Raw genomic sequence first — 21,913 nt, forward strand, 5'->3', positions numbered from 1 at the left:
CAACACCACGCAGGGTCTGGCGGTCACAGCAGCTGTGGCGTGAGGGAGCCAGAGGAGGGGATACCCATGGGGATGCACGTGGCTAAGCACTGCCTCTGCCTTTTCCCATCCTGCAGACTATCTGTTAGCGTCCTAACCCAACGTCTGCTGTGGGAGGGTGCATGGTGTGCTCTGTGGCTCTGTGCATGTGCAGGGAGGGTCTGTGGTGTGCGTGGCAGGAGGCACGTGCAGATTGGGTTCTTGGGAGGGGCCCCCTGGACCGAGGGCCTTGGCTGCCCCATCATATGCTCTCTTGTGGCCAGCACGGCTGGCCAGTGCTCAGGGGGCACTCTTGGAAGGGGGACCACAAATGTTTTGGCTTCTCCTGTTGCTGTAGGTGGATAACAAGGGCCGAAATTTCCTTCACGTGGCGGTTCAGAACTCTGATATCGAGAGTGTCCTGTTCCTGATTAGCGTCCAGGCTAACGTGAATTCCAGAGTCCAAGATGCCTCCAAGCTGACCCCTTTGCACCTTGCCGTCCAGGCGGGCTCAGAGATCATTGTCCGCAACTTGGTAAGTGTCACTGAAATGTTGCATGCAGAAGCTCTCACCCGGGTGTTTGCTGGGGTTTGTGAGTGCCTGGTGTGAATCTGGGGAAGTAAGCCAGTGCTGGGGGTGCAGAGAGTCCTGAGAGCCCAACAGATGGGCAGCTTGTGCAGGTAGGTGCCCCAGTGAGGCCTTGCGAAGAAGCAGGATTTGGGGGGTAAGGCGGGCCAGGTGCAAGGGAGGGAGGCATGCAGCAGGCGGCTTGCTCAGGGCGGCTCGGCTCGCCTGTGTGCACACGCACTCGCTACCTCTTTTTTAATAGTCTTTTTTAAATTGGGGTGTAACCACTGTATAACGTTATGTTAGTTTTTTTGTACATCATAGTGGTTCAGTGTTTGTATGTAGTGCAGAGTCATCCCTACAATATGTTTAGTAAATGCCTCTCACACAATTATACAAGTTTTTTTTCTTGTGATAAGGACTTCTAAGATGCACTCTTAGCAACCTTCAGATACGTAATATGGTATTATTAAGTGGGTTCCCACGTTATAGCCCTGGGACTTCTGTGTTCTGCAACTGGACGTTTGTGCCTTTGACCCCCTTCAGCCATTTCAACTCCCAACCCCCACCCCACCTCTAGAAACCATTAATCTGTTTTCTGTATCTACAAGTTATGGTTTTTTGTTTATGTTTTAGATTCTGTAAGTGAGATCATATGGTATATGTCTTTTTCTGACTTACTGTAACACCCTCAAGTTCCATCCATTTTGTTACAATGGCAAGGTTTCATTCTTTTTGATGGCTGGGTAATATTCCGTTGTGTACCTTCTGTTCGTTCATCAGTCAGTGTACGCTTGGGCTGCTTCAGTGTCTTGGCTTTACTTGTAAATCATGCTGCAGCGAACACAGGGTGCAGACAGCTTTTCAGAGCAGTGTTTGTCCAGTGATGCAGGATCTGTACAAGCCTGGAGCCCTCCCAAGGGATGGGTGCCTGTGTGTCTGTGAGGGTCTTCACCGCGCCGTGCAACGTGCAGTATGTGTTAGGGAAGGTGGTGTCCCAGACTCGGGAGAGGGCTCCCTCTCCTTTGTGGAGAACTAACTCTCGGGAGGCCAGAAGCCGGTCTAGATTATCAGAGTTGAGGTGCTGGTTGTGCTGGTTCATTGGGTTTGTGTGATAGTAAAGGCATTTTAAAGCTTTCTTACAATGTGTGCAATAAACGTACTTCTTTATGTATTAAAAAAAAAGTGTTTTTCCTTTGGATAAATACCCAGTAGTGGAATTACTGGATCATATGGTATTTTTAGTCTAATATTTTGAGGAGCCTCCACACTGTTCTCCAGAGTGGCTGCACCAGCTTGCACTCCCACCAGCAGTGCACAAGGCTCCCCTTCTCCACATCCTTGCCAACATGTTGTTTTCTATGTTGTTGATTTTAGCCATCCTGACAAGTGTGAGGGGATACCTCAAGGTGGTTTTGATCTGCACTTCCCTGATGCCAAGTAGTATTGAACATCTTTTCATGTGCCTGTTGGCCATCTTGATGTCTCCTTTGGAGAAACATCTATGCAGTTCTTCTGCCTGTTGTAAAATTTTTTTTTTTTAATTTGCTATTGAGTGGTACTGAGTTCTGTGTGCACTTTGGATATCAGTTGCTTATCCTGTGTAGGACTTGCAGATATTTTCATTGGTTCAGTAGGTTGTGCCTTTTCACTTTGTTGACGACTTCAATTTTCTTTTCTGTGCAGAAGTTTTTTAGTTTCTGGCCTGACTTGTTTATTTTTGCTTTTGGAGTCAGATCAAAAAATCAGCACCAAGACTGATTTTACCACTGATTTCTTTCTTTTGATGGCTGGGTAATGTTCCGTCATGTACATTCCGTCCGTTCATCAGTCAGTGGACGCTTGGGCTGCTTCTGTGTCTTGGTTTTACTTGTAAATCATGCTGCAGCAAGCACAGGGTGCAGACAGCTTTTCAGAGCACTGTTTGTCAAGGAGCTTACCACCTCCTCATTCTCAAAGCTACCCAGAGAGGTGTAGGGAAGGTTTTACCTCTTACAAAGGAGAGGATGTAAGCTCAGGAACAACTTTCCCCCAAGATAATGGGGTAGTCAGGAGTGTGGCTGGGATTTTAGCCTTTTCTGTTTGGCTCCGAAGGCTGCCTTTTCCAGTACCACAGAGTGCCACCCGCCATGGAGCAGTCTGAGCAAGGAAGCAGAGACTGGGAAGTCTATGTGCTTTCCCTAGAAAGGTGTGGTTGAAATTTGGGGGAGGGAGAGGTGGAGAGGAGGGGCGGGTAGGGACCAAATTATGCATGTGACACTTCACACCAAGAACCGCAAGCAGCCTTTATCTGTTGGGTGGAGAAGCCAAGCAGGTGAGCCCGGGGCATATCCATTCTCCGACCCTGGATGCTGTGGTTGCTGCTGTGTCCCACCAGCCCCAGCACCTGGTGCATGAGTAGCCAGTGGGCACTTGACCCTTGGGTGGTGTCCTGCCTTCTTTTTCTTCTTTTTTTAAAATTAAATAATCTGTATGCCCAAAGTGGGGCTTGAGCTCACAGCCCTAAATGAGCTCTACCAGCTGCACCAGCTGGGTGCCCATGTCCCATTTTTGTTTTTGAAAGATACTTTTTTGAAAACCTTCGTGCCTTATTACATGTTAGAGCTGAGAGAGTTTTGACCTCTGTGGTGGGGTGTGAGGGTGTGGGGCAGGGTCACGTGTGAAGAGCCCAAGGGGAACCAGTTCCTGGGAGTGGGCTGGAGAGCGATTGGTGGGGGATCTGGTGGGTGTGGGGACTGGCCAGGGAGGCAGAGGTGGGCCTCAGAGTCCGGCCATGTGTCCATCGATCAGAGAGACTCGGGAGGTGAGAAAGTCATGGGCCCCTTCACCAGGGTTGCACCACTGCCTCTGTAAGGCCTGACCTCACAGCTGATGCTGGAGCCTGTTCACGTTGGAAGAATGTTTTTGCCCAAACCTCTTCCCGTCTCCCGGCTAAGCTCCTCTGGGTTAGCTGTGACTCCCAGTGCACACAGTACTTGCAGCCGATGTCCTCCTGGACCCGTGGGTGCTTTCACTGGGCGCCCGGAGCTCTGGACAGGCTGGGACTTGGAAGTCGGGGTCTGCAGCAGAGCTGAGCAGGGCCTTGGTCTCCCAGAGGCAGAGTGCTGCATGGGGGAGAGGCCAGGGTGGCCTCAGGCTGCAGGGTGGGCATGGTGGGCTGTGGTTGCAGCCCGGAACCCTGTCACAAAAGGAACATGTGGACAGGTATTGTCAAAGGGTCCTTCCTGCTTTTGATTCTATAATTTTTTGTGTTTATTTCTTTCTTTTAAAAATTAATGTAGGAGGGAAACCTGGCTGGCTTAGTAGGTGGTACAGGTGATGCTTGATCTCACTGTCGTGAGTTCAAGCCCCATGTTTGGCATGGAAGTTACTTAAAGATAAAATCTTAACAATAACAACAAAAAATAGTGTAAAAATAGTACATGCTTATTGTGGGAAAACATGAAGCATGTGAGGATAGGAAGCAGGTCTTGTCTCCCTTTTGCCCCCCATTTCTCTGAGTTTGGTGTCTCTGCTTTTACAAACCCTCATGGTGTGTGTGCACGCATCCTCCCTCCCTCCTACCGTCTCTCTCTCTCTGCAGATAGGGTCGTACTGTCTTCTAACTGGCCCTTTTTGACTAGAATATCCTAGACCTCTTTTCATGTTATGTCCCAAATCTTTATTGTCTTATTGACTATTCATTATATCATTTGAATGTACTGTAATTTTCCTGACTGAATCCTTTCTGTGACATGGTTTTGCTCCCATAAGCAGTGCACGTCCTTATGTAGAACAGCGGACATCCCTGCAGTCCTGCATGGTTAGATCAGCAAGTCCGAAGTAGAGTTTCTGTGTCCTAAGGAATGGCTTTCTCATACCCTGAGAGTTGCCTAGGATGCATCCTGCTGGCTTATGCCTGCTGGGGAGTGGGTGTGAAGCCCCCGTGCTCCCAGCTTTGCCGGCCAGGCCTTCCGCGGGTGTCAGGAGACAGGTGGGCTTGGTCCCCGTCAGGGGGACCTTCGCTGGCTGTGGTGTAGAGACTGTTCATGTAATCAGCTTCAACAGCTTCTTGCAGGAGCCAAAGTGAACGAATTAACCAAGCATCGCCAAACCGCCCTCCATCTCGCCGCCCAGCAGGACCTGCCCACCATCTGCTCTGTCCTCCTGGAGAATGCAGTGGACTTTGCTGCTCTGGATGAGAATGGAAATAATGGTAGTTGCCAGTCATTCCCCTGTGCCCCATGCTCAGTGCCCCGAGCAGTCCCCCTGGTCTGGAGGTGGAGGTGCCCTGTGCCCCGTGTGCTACCCTCCAGGGAGGCTGGTTTTATAGCAGCAGAGTTGGGACAGCGAAGGCTCTGGGCTGCGAGGCTCATCCCTGGGCAGCTTCCCATCGGCATGGTAACCCTGGGCCCCTAACGTGGTTTCCCACAAAACCATTTAGTTTTGCCTCTGGGCTGTGGTGGAAGCAGATAGCACAGTCTTAGGAGGCTGCAGGAGTGACTCTGGCATGGGGTGGTGGAGCCTGGAGGGGCTGTGAGTGGGCATGGGTACTCTGGTGTGTCCCCTGTAGAGGGGGTTTTCTGCATGGCACCCGGGCGCTCACGGTAAAAGGTTTGCTCTCCAGCTCTTCATCTTGCCGTCATGCATGGTCGGCTCAGCAACATCAGGGTCCTCCTGACTGAGTGCACCGTGGACGCTGAGGCCTTCAACCTGCGGTGAGTGTGTGGGCTCCTGGGAGGAGGCCTGGGCTCCCCACCCTGCCTGCCCCTCCCAGCTGGCAGTCACTGTCCTGCTGGAGCCTCAGTGCACTGTAGAACTGGCCCTTGGGGCACTTGACCAACATTGGTACCTTGGAAGTTTCTTTTCGAAAAATATTTTGTAGAAAAACTTTCATGACCTCCTGTGTGTCCTTAAATTTATCCGGTGTCACAGAGTTCAGAAAATGACATCTTTTGTGTACGATGACCATGGCTCATCTGTACCCAACTTTCCCATCTTGCTTTATCAGAGGCCAGTCGCCGCTGCACATCCTTGGACAGTATGGCAAAGAGAACGCGGCCACCATCTTCGAGCTGTTCCTGGAGTGCATGCCTGAGTACCCTCTGGACAAACCGGATGCAGAAGGAAACACAGGTATGTTGGGAGGCTCCCGCTTCTTGGAAGAATGGGAGCCCAGGCACACGTGCCATTCCCGAAGGACTGGTGTGTTTGGGCTGGGCTCCTGGAGCATCTGTCACTGATGCCCGCTGGGGTAGGCAGTGTCTGACATGGGCACATGCACGTCTGCAGTGTCTGCAGCCCCAGAGCATCCTCGTGTCCAGACAGCCTGCCCGCCTGCTGTCATTGTCCCCATCTGCCCCTTGTGCCACGGTGTGCTCACCCTCCCTGGGCCCCCCCATGCTGCTCTCGCTGCTGCAGTCCCTGCTCATTTGTGTAGCTGTCACCACGTTTTTGACGTAGTCTTGTATTTATATTCTCGTGGAAAACCCGCTACCCCACGTATGTTAAGTAGCACAGGGAGAGTGTCCCCATTTTCCAAATAGGGAAACAGCTGGAACCCAGATCCTCCTTGCCGAGCCTCACTTCTGCCATGTTCCCATTCACCCTCCATCCCACCACACTGACATCGTTGGCCTTCAGCAGAAGTGTCACCAAGGGGTGTCCCAAACCTTAGCATGGGACCAAATATTTTCTCATCAGCTCTTGGCCTCTGTCCTATGAGGCCGGCGGTGATGGGCCTGAGGCTGAGGGACCCACACACCCTGCAGCCGGTGCCACTGTCCAGGACCCGGGAAATGGGCAGGCAGGCACTTCATGTCTGGGCTCCCAGTGACATAGGCCTGGTTCCCAGGACTGGCTCGGTCCTGTTCTGGGTGGTGATGTGGGTCATTGTAGCCTCTCTGGGCTTCTCCCGTTGGATTGTACCGTGTAGAGAATTAGGTGAAAATGTCAATGAAGGGTGTGGGGCAGGTGCGTGACGGGGCTGGGTGGGGCCATGGCAGCAGTGGGCAGCTGAGACCACATGTCCCTTGGTGGGGCTTTGCTTACTTGTCCGGAGCTGCATGCCTGGCGGGCTCCAGGGCAGCTCTGTGACCAGACAAGGCTGCATCCCCTAGAGGCCTCCCCAGGGTGTCTGTGGGGGGCTGCGCTCTGTGCCCTGCCACTAGGCTGGGCCAGACTAGAAGGAGCCCGGCCTGTGGGTCTGTTTTCCAGTGCTGCTATTGGCCTACATGAAAGGGAACGCCAACTTGTGCCGCGCCGTCGTCCGCGCTGGGGCTCGCCTCGGGGTCAACAATAACCAAGGAGTCAACATTTTCAACTACCAGGTGGCCACCAAGCAGCTTCTGTTTAGATTGTTAGGTGAGTGGCCCTTTCCTGCCCCTGCAGGGTGGACGCAGACCCTGTTCTGGTGACCTCTGAACCCAAATGCCGTGTGGATCTCCGTGAGGGTCCCAGCAGTCCTGCGCTCCCCGACCCCATCTTGTGGGCAGGACTCCCTTGCATGGCCCCGGCAGCTTCTCCACACACCCCTTGTCCCCTCGCTGACACGGGCCACCGCCTCCTCCAGCCCCCACTCACCCCTGCCCTGCCTCTTTGCGGTGAGGGGCAGAGGCTTGAGCTCACCGACTGCCAGGAACCCTGGGAGCTGCCACCCTGCTGAAGGTGCCAGGCGCTGACTCCTCATGCTGTGCCTTCCCTGTGAGCTCTGGTCGCAGCTTCCACAGCTCACACTAGGCCTTGCCCCCTCACTCTGCCCCTCCTGCCACCTCCTCTGGTGCCCGCGCCACCACCACCCAGCCAGCTTTGCCCACTCCGTACAGCCACCAGGGCTCACAGATCTGCCCCTCCTTCGCTGGCTTGCCCACTGTGCCGCCACCCCCCCCCCACCCCCCCCCCCGCCCATGCCACGCTGTCTCACCACCTGGGGCCTGGCCCCTTCTGCCCCAGGCCACCTGCAAGTGCTGCCCCAGGGCACTCCCCCGACCATCCAGAGCGCCTTACTCCTTCACCCCTGGGTCACTGAGAAGCCATCCCTCCGTTGGCTCCATGGCTCTGACGGGTGGGTCCTTGCAGATATGCTGTCCAAGGAGCCTCCGTGGTGCGACGGGTCTACCTGCTACGAGTGCGCCGCCAAGTTTGGAGTCACAACTCGCAAACATCACTGGTAAGCCTGCGAGGTTGTGGCCACGGGGCAACAGCCCTTCTGCCCATGTCCCCGCTTCTGCCTTACACCCTGACGCCAGGAAGCCAGGCCCTGAGCAGGGATGGGGGCGCTGGGGGGGTGCACCTGGAGAAGGGCAGGAGTAGGGTGGGGGAGTGGGCGGGAGAACCTGTTCTCTGGCTGCGGCTGAGCCGCCCTTGACCTTAAGAGGCTCGTCTGCCAGCATGTATGGTCCCCATGGGCTAGGGCCGTGTTTGCATGGACTCCCTAGGGTGTGTGGTGCTGGTGGGGGGTGGGCACCACCAGCCACGCTTCTCTGGCCCCTTCCTCACGCCCCCTGCTTATTTCCACAGCCGCCACTGTGGACGCCTCCTGTGCCATAAATGCTCAACCAAGGAGATTCCTATCATAAAGTTTGATCTCAACAAGCCTGTGCGCGTCTGCAACATTTGCTTTGATGTCCTGACTCTGGGGGGTGTCTCCTAGGGAGACCCCAGGCCATACCCGCTCACCTCCCTGGCAGCTGCTCTGCTCACCAGCCTGACCACCCAGAGCAGGGCCTGGCCTTCTGGTCTTCCTGCGGAACAGACTGCACAATGAAGGACCCAGCTGTCATCGACCCCATTTCGAGGATTCTGTTGGGTTGTCCATGTGTCCGTGATCGAGGTCACTGGATGACGCCGAGGACCAGGCCGAGTGGCCCCAGTGGCACCTGTCACAGGAATTGTACCCCATTCTGTTTGGAACATACGAAGACACTCGGAAAACCATTCCCTCCCAGTAGCTTAGTGTCCATGTGGAGCACCCCTGCACCTCCTGCATGGACAGTGGGCTGGCAGGGCCCCCACAGGGGTAAGAGCTGCCGTCACTCTAGGGTAAGTGGCTCTGGACTTGCGTGCACAGTGTTTTCATAAACAATACAGGATCCTCTTACCCGAAGTCTTTTTTTTAAACCTAAGCTGATATTTTTAGTGAGTTATCCCTTTAAAAATGGTGAAATCTTTCTAAACAGGGTTCAAAGATGAGAGCTGAAAAATCGTGGCCTTAACAACCGAAAGCTTTACCAGTACTCACGCTCTTGGGTGTTGGGAGCGTGGTCTCGTTCTCTCGTCTGGTCGTGTCCTGTCCGCTGAGGCCTTGGTCACGAGGTGTGCTGGCCGGGATGCACTTTGATCGCGCTGCACTTTTTATGTAGCCGCGTTGTGGGTGATTACAATTTACAAATCCATGTTCAGAAATAGCCTTGCACATCCACGCATTAGGGACTAACGATCAGCGCTGATCCGACCTTAGTGCACACAGAGTCTGTGGGAAACCGTCCTGCAGGCGTCCCTGTGACCAAGAGGGTGACCTGGGCCCCACAGCGGGGATGGCGTCGCCCGGCCTCAGGCTGGCAGGTGCAGGTCCCCCCAGTCGTGCGCAGCCTGCCTGGAACACGCAGGCTCATGGCGGAATGTGGCTGCAGAGCTTCCTGGGCCTTCGTCACTGCTACTGCGTATGCTCACCCTGTGGCACCAAACTTCTTCCGAAGGTTTGGCCAGTTTTTTACAAGTGTACATTACAGAGAAACTCGTACCACTGCTTTAAGGAAAGAACTCTGAGACGAGCATTTGCGTTGACGTGTGTTCTCAGAGCCTAACAAAGTCAACCATGCAAACCTTTAACAACCACTACATTCATCGTTTTGCATTAATCGGTGTGGGTATCTGTCAAGGGACTCAATATTTTTGTGCAACAGCCTGTTTTTAGGTTTTTTTTTTTTTCTGGGTAGCGGTGTGTCCCCTCTGTTGCCGTAGATTTATAATCCTGCTGCTTAAATGTGTGTAAGATGAGCTGATAAACCAGAGTGCTACTTTTTAATATTTCTGTGATCTATGAGATATATATGCTTTCTATGTTAATATGAACTTGTGCACAGTGTTTAAAAGAAAAATTAGAACTGTTCCCGTCCCCTAAATCTGTGATATGTTTCTATAGAATTTTTATAGAGAAACGACCAGTCTTGGCGGTTGCCCAGGCAAGGCCTCTGGTGCTGAGCAGGGCCACAGGGAGGTAGTCGGGCTCTTCTTCAGTTGGAAAGGACAGTCATTATGTTCCAGATGAGGTTCAAGGCAGCCAGTACTTTTGTACTTGCTCTTGTCACGTTTGTGGTGGAGAGCAGAGGATGGCGGGTCAGTCGGGGACGAGGCTGATTGTGCTGTCCACCTTGCCGTTACTGTTGTTAAGTAACAGTCATGCCTCCCTGCCCTTCACGTCTATGGTCCTGCTTCTGATAGTCGAGTCCAGCTTCTGTTTCCTCAGAGTCCAGGCGGCTGTGGAGCCGAGTAGCCGCGGGGCGGGGAGCGCCTTATGTGAGTTCTGTGCCAGCGTCAGGTGTGTCTGCATACGTGCATGCAGCAGGTTCTGTGGCCATCGCCGTGGCCCCCATCACTGCCCTGCTGGGACCTGACACTAGAGAACTGCCGCTGTTCTTGAGACAGGTGAATCGTAGCTTGAGTCCAAGGAGCAGAATCTCAGTTTGATTCAAAGTTGCCAGTTGTGAGTCCAGTGGGAAGAATGCTGCTGACGCCAAGTCTGTGCTCACTGCCTCCTGCTCATCGCCAGGCTGACTGCACAGCGCGCTCCTGTGGCCTCTTCCACGCACCCGTGCATGTCAGGTGGCTGACCACCCCTGCTTCGATCCTCTAATGCGGGAATTCCCACCCAACTTAAGTGCCTACACTAGGACTTTTTAGTTCTGATTTTTAGTGCTGTCTCGTTGAGCAATGTGTCAGACGGAGCGTTGCACGGGGCGTTTGCTGCCTGTGCGCCGCCCACCCAGCCGCCGCGTGGTCCAGGCCAGACTGGACCGCATAGCTTGCTTGCCACCCACTCTCCAGAGTGGGGTCCCCGTGCCACTTACCGTCTACCTCAGCCCCAGGTCACTGTGGCCACCCCCGCGTGGAGCCCTCTGCCCCCCGCCTATCCCACTGACCTTATCCTGAGCTGACCTTGTCTGCGGGCTGAAGTGCAGGGAGGCCTGGAGGACCATGCAGTGCTTAGACCTCCGGGCACCCTGACCCCTGGACAGGAGCGCGCACAGCCGAGTGTGATGCGGTCACGACAGCTGCTGAAGGAGCTCCTGACACGAGCGTCTGTCTGGAACTGGGATGGCTGCCTCAGGACAAGCCCCGGCCCTAACCTGAGGCACCCCAGCGGTGGAGAGGAGGCGCAGGAAGCCACAGGCTCAGTGTAGTTTAATGCGGGAACTCAGGAGGAGCCAGTGAGCAGCGCTTGATGGGATACAAACAACACTGAAGCCCTGGGAGCCGGCAGAGATGCCTTAAGGACTCTTCGGAGGAACCATCCCCGCCTGCGCAGTTCCCTTTGTGGCTAAGTGACATGCTCACCTGTCACACACGACAGCATTGCTTTTCTGTAGTGACGAGTCTCCAGGTGGCCCCTGGACATCAAAACACATCCTGTTTTGGCTGAGGTGTGCCGCTGGCTGTCCCCGTGACAGCTTTGTGAGTGGGGGAGGGCGGTGGTGAGGCAGGACTTGGAGGCCACATCTAGGACTACCCCTGGGCCCGCAGGATGGGCAGCGGCCTCGTGGGTGGGCCCAGGACATGGGGAGTCCATGTCTGGAATGTATTTCTCCATTTTCTGTAACAACTCCTTATGATACAATGAGGTAACATTGTGCACTTAAAGTGGAAACTTTAATAAGACCTTTGTAGTTACTTTTTAACGCAGAAGCACCAAGACACATTAAAAACAGATTTTTAACTCCTGACATGTGAGTCCCTTCCTGTAATCGCCCGCCCTCCGTTTGAATTCCCGAAGGCTTCACCTGCCAGTATATGCTGTGCCTGTAACGCCCGCTCACTGTGACCTCCTCTCAGGAAAGACGGGGTGTGTGCAGTACATAGCGAGGCCCCTCCAATGAGGGCTGACGGGAGCCAGGTCTGCGGTCATGGGGGGGCATCCTTGAGGGGACTCTGGATTTCTGGATGCAGCCGCACCCCGTGCGTGGGGTCCTTCACAACAGCTGTCCAAGAGCCAAACAAGCAGGGGTGTGGCTGCGGTCCGGGGGGCTCCCTCTGGCTGCAGGCTCTCCACACTGGGGTGGGGGTGGGCTGCAGCTCGTTCGGGTGCCCCTTTTGGATGCTGTTGAGGCGGCCACGCCCAACACTGGTTCTATCTCAGCAAATCCTATGTCCGTCCTGGGGGGCCTCCCCGGCTCTGGCAGCTCCTCTTGCCAAGGTATGAGGCAGGTGTTGACGAGGAAGTGCGTGCCCAGGGGACGCTTGGCCGGGAGACAGCAGGGTGTCCTTCCTGTTTTCAGTCTGGGCAGAGCCTGACGTCTGCACCTGGCCCTACACCGTCCCCTCTGTGACCTGTGGGTCGGCCTCGCCTGTACTGCCCTCCTTCCACCGTTCCCCATGTGACCACAGAGGGATACCTGGGGCTCCTATCTACCCCGGGCATGGCGTGTAGAGCCGGGGAGGGGCGCAGGGGAGCCGGATGGGGAGGAGCCTGGTACCCAAGGCTCAGCCCTGCCGCCGAGGCCTGGGCTCCTCACCTGCCAGCTAAGAGCCAAGTCCACGCACTTGCCCCCGGTTGGGGAGCCCTTGGCCCCTGCTCAGGGAGAGGTGCCCGGGATTTCTGGGTTGGTGCAGGCAGGGACAGCCTGGAGGAGGCTCTGGGGGCAGGCATGGGGGCAGCAGGGAGGGGGCTGGACGGCCCCAGCAGCTGGGGGGCAAAAGCATTCACACTGGTGCATGGACACGAGACGTCACAGATCCCGTGACCTGGTCATCCTGGGTGACCGTGCACAGCAGCGTGCAGGGCTTGGTGGCGGTGGTGGGGGGGTTGGGACAAGCGAGACTTCTCTAAAGTGGCTGTGGGAATGGGTGGGGAAAACTGGGGGCCTGAGGTGGGGTGGGTGAGGAGCCCTGGCCGTGGGGACCTCGCAGGGAGACGTGCAACGTGCAGTCCAGGTGCCCAGGAGGTGCTCCAGGGGACAGGTGTGGGGGCACAGGGAACTAGGCTGAGGGGGGAGAGAGAGAGAAAGTGTGTTTGTGTGTAGTGCTCCGGGAGTTTTCATCGGGGGGGGGGCCCTCTGAACACACACCCGCAGAGGTGTTGCAGCACCAGAACCACCGCTTCATCAGACACAGACACTCCCGCACTTCATTCTGCGTGTTTGCAAACGAAACAGCCTCGCTTCCAACTGCTGCTTTGTTCAGAGGCATCTACACTGGCTGCCTCCGTAAGCAGAAGCTTCCATGTTTTACCATCTGCGCTCATGGTACGGGCCTGGGTCCGGCTCAGGCAGGACTCAGTTGTCAGGAAGGTGCTGGATGTCAGGGTTGCAAGCGTTCAGAACCTGGAGGGGGGACCTGGATGCGGTTAACTTAGGTCGACGTGTCTGCCTCAGTCTGAGCTGAAAGGGGATGGGTTTGCTGGTGCCTCCAGTGCCTCCACCGGCCTGGGAGGTATGGGGGGGCGGGCTGGCCCACCACCTGCCTGTGGGAAAGACGTGGTTGGAGCCCAAGCCTGATACCCGGGAGTCAGTCCCATGGGTCTACAGGGTCAGACATGAGCGGGTCCGGGTACAGGGGCACCAACAGGACTAGGGGCTCAGGCCGGGCTCTCTGGGAGGGATCACCCCCAGGACACCGGCTCACAGTGGGAAGGAGCATGCGACGGCCAGGGGTGGGCAGCCTGCATACTCCCCCAGGCCAGGGTTGTCCAGGTCCCCACGATTTGCGTGTGCAGTGAGGCCCGGCGCCTGGTCACTCGGAGGTCCAGTTGTTCTTACGCACACACAGTGCGGCTCCTTGGCACCTGGCCTGTACAGCTTCCTGGGAACACCGACCCAATCTCTGCTCACGCCTCCGCTGGGGACAGAGGAGAGGGCTTCTTACCAACGGGAACTCCTGAGTCGGGGGAAGGCCGCGGGGAGGCCGCCTGGCTTCCCCAGGCCCCGGTCTGCAGCATTGCTTCCCTGATCCTTCCAGCCCCCCCGCGAGGGTGGAGCCCGCCACCCACTCCCTGGGCTCCCCGTGAGCTCCACAGGAGTGCTGCCCAGCCGGGTCTTCATCTTAGGGTTGGAGGCCCTAAGGTGCGGGCGCTCAAGCGAGGCAGTGGTCACCCGTGAGGCCCCGGCACAGAGCACAGCTGCAGGCGGTCCTGCCCCTCGTCAGGGCCCGTCCTCGCTGTCCCTGAGCTCCAGAGGCGGAGGATGGGTCTCCCTCCTAACACTGCCAGAGCAACCTCTGTCCCCAGGCAGAGGGGCCTCCCAGCGAGGGGGCAGGGTGTCCACGTCCTTCCTCCCACCGAGGGGCGGGGCATCCGCGTCAGTCCTCCCACCCAGGGGAAGGACTGTCCTGTCCCTCCTCCCACCGAGGGGCAGAGTGCCTGTAGACCGGTGCCCATGGGTGTCCCCTGCCTGTCGGAGCAGCTCTGCCCCCCAGATACCAGCACAGCTGCAGGGGTGGGAACCTTTGCCCCCCTTCCGTCCACACCCAGGCCCTCTCTGATCTCAGGCCCCATTGGGGTCGGGGAAGCTGTGAAGCCAGAGTGGGCAGCATCATGGGCCGGGTCCTGGCTCCTGGGGCCCCTCCTTCTGAAGACCTGGTCACCCTGGAGAGGCCCCGTCTCTTCCTGCCCCATGCCCGGAATTGAGGTGGAGGAGACATGGACACAGAGGTGGATGGCTTTGAGCCCTGGCTCTCTCCTCGCACGAGATCCACCTCAAAGAGAGCGACGGGGACACAGAGGAAGGTGGATCACCCCTGTTTCGCGCTCAGGAAGGAGTCTTCCTGTTCTCGGGGGAGCTGGGTCTGGGTGGGTGTGGGGGCCCAGCATCCCCCAAGCACCCTAGGATCATCACTGGGCGTCCACCCAACTGGGTTCACCTCTCTTGGTTTCTATGGGAAAGGCTCCTGGGACCAGCCAGTTCTTCCCAGGAGCCTCAAGTGTGTGGACCTCTGAGCCGGCGTCGCAGGGTGTCCTGCCACATCTCATCCCCAGGCCAGGCCTCCCGGGAGTTCAAGCAGACACCACCCACCAGATCCGGCCCGGGACTTGAACCTGGGGCTACCAGAGCACGCAGCTGCCCCAACTGTGACCCGGGACGAGGGGAGCCTGTTTACCTCTCCGTGGAGCACCAGAGCCGGCTGCCCCTGCCCGAGCTCCACTCCGCGTTGCACGGGGGGAACTTTTGCTTCTCCTGCAGCGCCCGCTGGCCTGCCTCTGCGCCCCGGGCCATCACGGCTTCCACCCGGGTCAGGGTTGGGGTCGGGAGGCCGTCCTCTCCATAGAACCTTCCTATCACCCTGCCTGTGGTGACAGGAGAGCCGTCAGGGTCCCGGGGCAGGGGACTTACAGACCTCTGTGGTGAGGTCCAGGTTCCCAGGGTGCCGCCCCCGGGTACACCTGAAGACTCCTGAGGCAGCCGCCCAGCTTTGGCTGTGGAGGCCTCCAGTGTGGAGCCCACGGGCCTTCCCAAAGAGCAGAGCTGCCCCATGCGCCCGAGGCACCAGGAATGTTCCATGAACGTACCAAGAACTGGCGTATCTGGTAACGTTTCTGTGGTTCAATTCTTCCCCAAGTTAAATGATTTTGTCTTGTATAACTACAAGGAAGTAACTTATGGAGCATTTACTCAAGGTCAGGCACTACGGGTGCACTTGACCCACATCCTGCAAGTCCTCAGGGCGCCCAAGGGGAGAGACGGGGAGGGGAATAGTTGGGGGCCTCTGGGACCAGAGCTCACTCCTCCCACCGCTGTCTTCTTGCTCCATCCTTCCGTGCAGGGACTGACAACAAACTTTTAATTCTTCCAGCACTGCCAGCAAGCGGTCCCGGAGTGGCATGTCCTCCAGGGGCTGGGCGACAGGAGCCAGCAGCCATGCAACCATGAGCCTGAGCCCTGCCTGGACACCAGGGACAGTTGAGTCCCGTGTGTTCAGGACTTGGGCCCTCCGGACTTTCCAATTCTGTTTGTGTCACTTTTGTGATGGGGATTAGGAGCCACCACTTCCGTTACACACAACATATGCTTCCCTGTGTGTATCACCCAACAGCAAATGTCGCCAGTCCCGTCTCTGAAGACACCACGGTTCTGCCCATCTTTTCTATTTTCTGCCACTCCAGCCCTAACCCAACTCGGGCCTGCGGCTGCGGCCTCCCAACAACCTAGCCTCCCTACTATTCTTTCTGCACAAAGCAGCTGAGTGACTTTTGGAAGACACAAGCCACCGGGTATCACCTCCGCGCCTGCTCTAACCTCCCGCAGCCTCTGAAAGCTTATGGATAAAAGACTTCCTGTCAAGGCCTCCAAGACTCACCATCTGACCGCTTTGCTTCTTCGCATCCTTCCGCAGCATTCCTTCCTTCCTATCTGCCACCCGTGTCCCACGCTGATACCATCCCCTCAGCCCAACTGGCTTACCTATTGTCCTCTCCAGGCCACCCCAGCACTTGCCCTGTGGTGACACCCACCCCCATCTATGTGCACACATGCCCCACAGCATGTGGTCAGTTTATTGCTGATGGTCTTTCTGCCCCACCGGTGAGGCCCTGGCACCCAGAACAGCTGAGGACAGAGCATCTGTTTTACATGCTCATTAGACTAAATGAAGGGATCAGGCTGCTAGTCCCAGGCCTGCGGCCTCTGAGCCAGTCTTGCAGAACACTTCCTCCTACGTGTCTCCGTGTGCGTTGTGACAAGCCTGTCGTGTGGGCTCTGCACATGAGACCCAGAGAGAGGGCAGGAGTAGGAGACAACAGAGAACGCAGGTCCCCACCAGCACAAAGAGAAGGCCTCTCATTCACTGGAGCCTTGGCCATTGGCTGCTGAGATGGCTTCCCGTCTTCACTTCTGTGTGTACCTGTAATAAGCCTTGCTCCCCAGTGTGGCCCTTCTGGTGCCCAACAAGCCCAGAAAGTGACACAGCCCAGCCCCTGGAGAATGAGCTTGCAGAGGGCAGGAATTGCACCTGATGCATCCCCGCTCGTGTCCCCCATCACCACCAGAGCTGTGACTTACCCGTCGTGGGAATTCAAGTACATGCGACTATAAAATCTGTCTGCAGTGTTGCTGACTATAGGCCTCTGCAACCCTGATGTGCACACACCAACACTGTCCAACCAAGGCTGGCTCACGCGTCCCCGCAGACACCTCAGTGTGTTCCCCAGTGGTCAGGAGGATGTGTGTGCTCTGGCAACCCCTGCCCACTCTCAGGGCTCCATTCTTATTCTTTCATGTAAGGATTTCTTTTCCTTATTAATCTGGTAATATTTCAACCAACACCCTGCAGAGACCCCTTGGCCGCTCCAGTCGCAGACACGATTGTGTTGTCAGGAATGACCCCGGACAGACCAGATGAAAACCAAGGAGGGGTTGCAAAGGCTGGAAGTACAGGAGCCAAGGTGTGCATTGGGCGCTGGACACAGAGAGAGCTTCAGATGTTATGAAAAAAGCCCTGGTCAATTGGATGTGAGGGGAGCAAAGGGGTTCATACACATGCCAAGGTTCCCAGAGAAGGCAACCCAAGTGGTCAAGATGGAGCCGACAGTCGGGGGCATTAGGGGCAGAGAGAGAACGCTTCCAAGTGAGACCTGTTCCGGGGGTGAGAGGCACCAGTGTTCCCCAGGAAGCCAGCCATGTCCAGGAGACAGCACAGGCCCCAACCACCCTGATTCTGTGTTTACAGAGCACTTCAGCGTTTAGAGTCTAACATTTCCTTAGGACACCATTAGCGTCTTTCTGTGTAAAAGGTGATTCCCTCCTGTGTCACCAGGAAGTACCAAGTGCCGTGCCCTGCACAACCCACTTTCCCACATGTCTGATTCGCGGACTTCCCCCTGGGAGATGGCTCCCTCAGGATGGATGCCAACTACTGTTTGTCTCCTTAAAGCCCCCCCCCCCCCACACACACCTCAGCCTCAAGCCCACCTGATTGGGTGTGGAAGCCCAACACCTGGGCAATCTTCTCCCAAGATGAAGAGTGAGGGAGACAAGGCCCAGCCCGAGCGTGACGGAAACACTCCATGGGTACTTTACAGATTTTTAACACTGAGTCCAATCCCCAAAGAACTCTAACCCTTTAAAAAACCTGCAAGACAACTGAATGGAATCTATGGAAGAGACCTGTGGAATACCTACCAACCAATTCATAATTCTTCTCATAGAATGAAAGCCAATTCTGAAGTGTCAGCACCTCCGAAAATGACAAATCAGACACATCGTCCACCAGGCCTGCTTCAGAGTAGTCCCCAGTCACAAATGCCCGGGACGCATCTCGGCCTGCAGGAGACAGAGGTCCAAGGAGATTAACTTGTGCCCCTCCGGCGCTGCACTGACTCAAGAACCTGTGGTCTGACAAACATCTGGAAACCCCTTCCCCCATCTCCTGACACATGCTCCTGGACCTGGGACACAGGGTGTGGCATTCTGTGCCCTGTAGCTCCCCGACACCATGTTCCTGGCCTTCCCCCCTCCGTTGCCAGTTTATTTTCCACCAGCCCTCAGGCACTATTCGTGCCCACCCCCTCTGCTCTATCTGCACCCTCAACCCAAACTCCAGACCCGTATATCCAGTTGTCGACTCAACATCACTTAGATGTTTTACAAATATCACAAGGTCAAAAGGTCCACAGGACACAAATCAGCACCCCTGCCCTAGGACACCTGCATCTAACCTAGTACTTCCTAGCTCACCAAGTAGCAACCAGCTGCTCAACCAAGTCCTCCCATTTCCTCCTCCGTCTTCCCATCTGTCTGCCTTTCTCCATCTGCCACAAAGCAGGCCCAGGCTGCCATTGTCTCTCATCCTAACCACTACAGTAAACCCCCAGCAGCTCTACCTAAATTCTTTCCATAAAACATAGACTGGTATTTTAAACATTAATTGATGTCATTCTCTTGCTTAAAAATCTTCAGTGCCTTCCCTTTGTGCTAGAATACTGTCCAGATTTCCTTAACATGCTTCTCAGGGCCCTACAGAGTGGCCACCAACTTCGCCTTGTCCCTCTGCTCCTTCGCTCTCCTCCCCAACGAGCTTAGGACCTCTGGTAACCCAAGTATGCCTTTCTTTTAACACTCGTCACAAAAATAGTTCACTAATTGTTGACATAAGACCTACTTCACGTCTATCTTTTTTACTAGTTTGCAAGTTTTATAGGGGCAGAGAACACACCAAACCCAGTATTGGTTCCCCAGTATCTGGTCGTGCCTAATCTTTTAGTGATGACCAGTATTGGCTGAATGAACCCCATGGATTTACGGTCAATTTTCAGTGAGTCATGTTTCAATAATTCAAAGGGGGAAAGAATAGTCTTTTCAACAAATGGTGCTTGGACAAGTGGATAGCAACACGCAAAGCAATGAAAATGGACCCCTACCTCACATATAAAATTAACTCAAAAAAGATCAATGACATGAGTGTATGAACTCAAACTGTATAAGTCTTAAAAGAAAACATAGGTGTAAACGTTCATGCCCTTGGATTAGGGATGGTTTCTTAGGACACCCAAAGCACAAGGTAAAATGAAAAAATAAACTGGACTTGATCAAATTTTAAAAATTTTGTGCATTAAAGCACACTATCAAGAAAATGAAGACAACCTATGGCATGGGGGGAAAATTTGCGAATCATGGATCTGATGAGAGTCTAGTATCCAGAGTATACAAAGAACTCTCACAACTCAATAATAAAAAGACAACTCAATTAAAAAAAGGGACAAAGGATTTGAGCAGGCATTTCTTCACAGAAGATATACAAATGATCAACGAGCACAGGAGAAAATGCTCAACATCAGTAGTTATTAGGGATATGCAAAAAATCAAACCTGCTAAAATGACTATGATGAAAAAGACGACCAGTTTGGCAAGAATCTGGAGAAACTGGAACTCTTCGTTGATGGTGGAGTACAGCCACTTTATTTGTTTAAAGACTGTATTTATTTATTCATGAGAGACAGAGGCAGAGACACAGGCAGAGGGAGAGGCAGGCTCCCTGCGGGGAGCCCATTGTGGGACTTGATCCTGGGACCTGGGGGTCACACTGTGAGCCAAAGGCAGACACTCAACCACGAGCCACCCAGGCATCCCCAGGGGTGCACCCACTTTAGAAAATAATCTGGCAGCTTCTCAAAAAGCAAAACACAAGAGTAACTACATGACTCAGCAATCTCACGCTCAGACATTCACCCTAGGGAACAGAAAACATATGTCCAAACAAAAACATGCATGTGTGTGTTCATAGTGTTTTCGGAACAGGCAAAATATGGAAACACAGACATCCGACAAATAATGATTAAATACACAAAATCTAGTATACACACTCAACGGAATACTACTACTCCACAAAGAGGAACATGGTACTGATACGTGAAGATAGAGTCTGGATGAACTTTGAAAACACTGTGCTAAGTAAAAGAAACCAGGCACAAAAGGCCAGCCACATGCATGATTCCGCTTCCAGGAAAAGTCCAAATAGGCAAATCCTCAGGCGAAAGTGAACAGTGGCTGCCACCGGCTGGAGATGGAGGGACTGGGGAGTGACAGGACTCCTAACAGATGTGGGGTTTCTTTTGGGGGTGATAAAAATGCCTGGAGTTAGCCAGTGGTGATGCTTGCGGGCTTTCTGAATGTTAAAAACTACTGAACTGTATGCTTTAAAAAGGTCAGGATTTTATACCACGTGATTATACCTTAATTGACAATACTACTGATATTGAATGAGTGCTGTTCTCTGCTTCCCCTGCTAGGCTGTGTGCGTGGGGGTGCGCAGCCCCTGGCTCAAGGCCGCTGCAGAGCAGTGGTCAGTGACTGGACGCTCAATCAACAGCAGGCACAGAGGAACTCAGCTGAAGCCAGAGCCCAACAACAACGACCCAGAGACTATGTCAGAGGCTTTATGTCGAAGCGTGTGTATCCTGCCGCGGCAGCCACAGCAGGGAGCGGCGGGCTGGGCACCCAGGCTGCCCTCGCCTGGCAGGTGAAGGAACCCTGACTGCGGTCCCAGCTCGGCTTCTGCATCGCCAAGTGCTCCGGGCAGGTTCCTTCCCTTGCTGGGCTGACTGAGGAGCTCGGCAACTACCGCCCCCACTCCCCCCGTCAATCCTCCCGCTTCTGCAGCCCTCCCTAAAGACAAGGAGGGGAGGGGACTCGTGTTGAGGTACCGGGGGCAGCTTCCCAATGCTACGGCCGTGGCAAATAGAAAACGCCTCTTTCCTCTCGCCGTCGGCTCGTTCCTCTTTCCCCTGGGGCTGGTGAGCCCATCTCTGAGGGGGAGGGTCCTGGCCCGAAGCCGGTCGGCCCATCCCCCCAGCTGTAGGACGGCCGCCGCGGACCAGGGACCCCGCCACACGTGCTCCGCCGGGGGGCGTGGAAAGGACACACCTGGCGGGTGACCGGGCCTGCTTCTCGGGCCCACGTCGCGGTGGACGGCCGCCCACCAGCCGGGGCCTGCGGGAGAAGGGCCGAGGGACGCACGGACGAGCGGGGGCGTGAGTGAGTGAAAGAGCGCGCGCGCGGACGGACGGACAGACGGACGCCTCGCCAGTACCTGCGAAGCCGCTATAGTGGGCCCCGGGCTCGTAGTGCCTCCGGCCGGGGGACACATCGTACACGCGGCCAAGCAACGCCAAGTAGAGACCCGGGGCCCCGGGGCCGCCGCGGTAGCGGGCCAGCTCCTCGGGCACGAACAGGCGAAGCCCAGCGCGGTCGCTCCACCAGCCCAGCCACCGTGCCGCCGCCGCCGCCGCCGCCACCGCCAGGCCCAGCAGGAGTCCGCGGCCGCCGAGCCGCCGCATTCAGCCCACAGGCGGCCGCCCCGCCACCCACGGCCAAGAAGGCGGTGGCGCACGCGTGACGTCACCGGCGCGACGCCCTCTCGCCCCCGCCCCCGTCACCACGGGGACAGCGGAGGACTGAAGGGAAAAAGGCTTGCGAGAGACCCCTCCCTGGCTTCGCCGTTTTTCAGCGTAGCTGGCGAACGTGGAGCGATACTGCCAGTGTCAGCGGCGAAGGCTCCGCCGCGCCGGCGCCCGCCCCCCACAAAGATGGCGGCAAAGGAGGCTGCGGGATGACGTAGACGGCGGGACCTTCTGGGAAATCGAGGCTTCCATCCTCTCCGGAAGCCGTCCTCCGCTTGCTGTCTCACAGCTTTCGCTTGGGTCCGCTT

The 21,913-nt window shown here is 55.7% G+C and overlaps 2 protein-coding genes across 9 annotated transcripts in view; one reads left to right on the forward strand and one right to left on the reverse strand.

Moving 5' to 3' along the window:
* Positions 1 to 11,505, forward strand: part of ANKFY1 (ankyrin repeat and FYVE domain containing 1) — an 81,563-nt gene extending 70,058 nt beyond the window's left edge. For 7 of the 8 annotated variants that reach the window (XM_077893198.1, XM_077893199.1, XM_077893200.1 and 4 more), the window contains 7 exons: positions 377 to 553; positions 4,625 to 4,781; positions 5,193 to 5,283; positions 5,577 to 5,701; positions 6,782 to 6,928; positions 7,643 to 7,733; positions 8,084 to 11,505. In XM_077893198.1, the coding sequence (XP_077749324.1) occupies positions 377 to 553; positions 4,625 to 4,781; positions 5,193 to 5,283; positions 5,577 to 5,701; positions 6,782 to 6,928; positions 7,643 to 7,733; positions 8,084 to 8,216 (921 nt within the window). In that variant the 3' untranslated portion in view covers positions 8,217 to 11,505. The remainder of the gene's footprint in view (positions 1 to 376; positions 554 to 4,624; positions 4,782 to 5,192; positions 5,284 to 5,576; positions 5,702 to 6,781; positions 6,929 to 7,642; positions 7,734 to 8,083) is intronic. The other variant, XM_077893196.1, reaches the window with a different exon arrangement.
* Positions 11,410 to 21,913, reverse strand: CYB5D2 (cytochrome b5 domain containing 2). The gene is made up of 4 exons (XM_077893204.1): positions 21,296 to 21,913; positions 17,890 to 18,030; positions 14,873 to 15,059; positions 11,410 to 13,615 (listed from the first exon to the last, which is right to left on the reverse strand). The coding sequence occupies exons 1-4, from the start codon at positions 21,540 to 21,542 to the stop codon at positions 13,399 to 13,401; spliced, it is 792 nt and encodes a 263-aa protein (XP_077749330.1). The 5' UTR covers positions 21,543 to 21,913; the 3' UTR covers positions 11,410 to 13,398.

The sequence above is a fragment of the Canis aureus genome, chromosome 3 (assembly GCF_053574225.1).
Source record: "Canis aureus isolate CA01 chromosome 3, VMU_Caureus_v.1.0, whole genome shotgun sequence".
In the NCBI taxonomy this organism is placed as follows: domain Eukaryota; kingdom Metazoa; phylum Chordata; class Mammalia; order Carnivora; family Canidae; genus Canis; species Canis aureus.

What these genes read in the sequence shown, in the direction of transcription:
- CYB5D2 (XM_077893204.1), bottom strand. Translation starts at nt 21,542, where the DNA reads ATGCGGCGGCTCGGCGGCCGCGGACTCCTGCTGGGCCTGGCGGTGGCG. An exon ending in CCACTATAGCGGCTTCGCAG is followed by an intron (nt 18,031 to 21,295) that starts GTACTGGCGAGG and finishes TGTCTCCTGCAG; the next exon opens with GCCGAGATGCGTCCCGGGCA. An exon ending in CTCTGGTGCTCCACGGAGAG is followed by an intron (nt 13,616 to 14,872) that starts GTAAACAGGCTC and finishes CTCTGTCCCCAG; the next exon opens with CGGAGGCGTGAGCAGAGATT.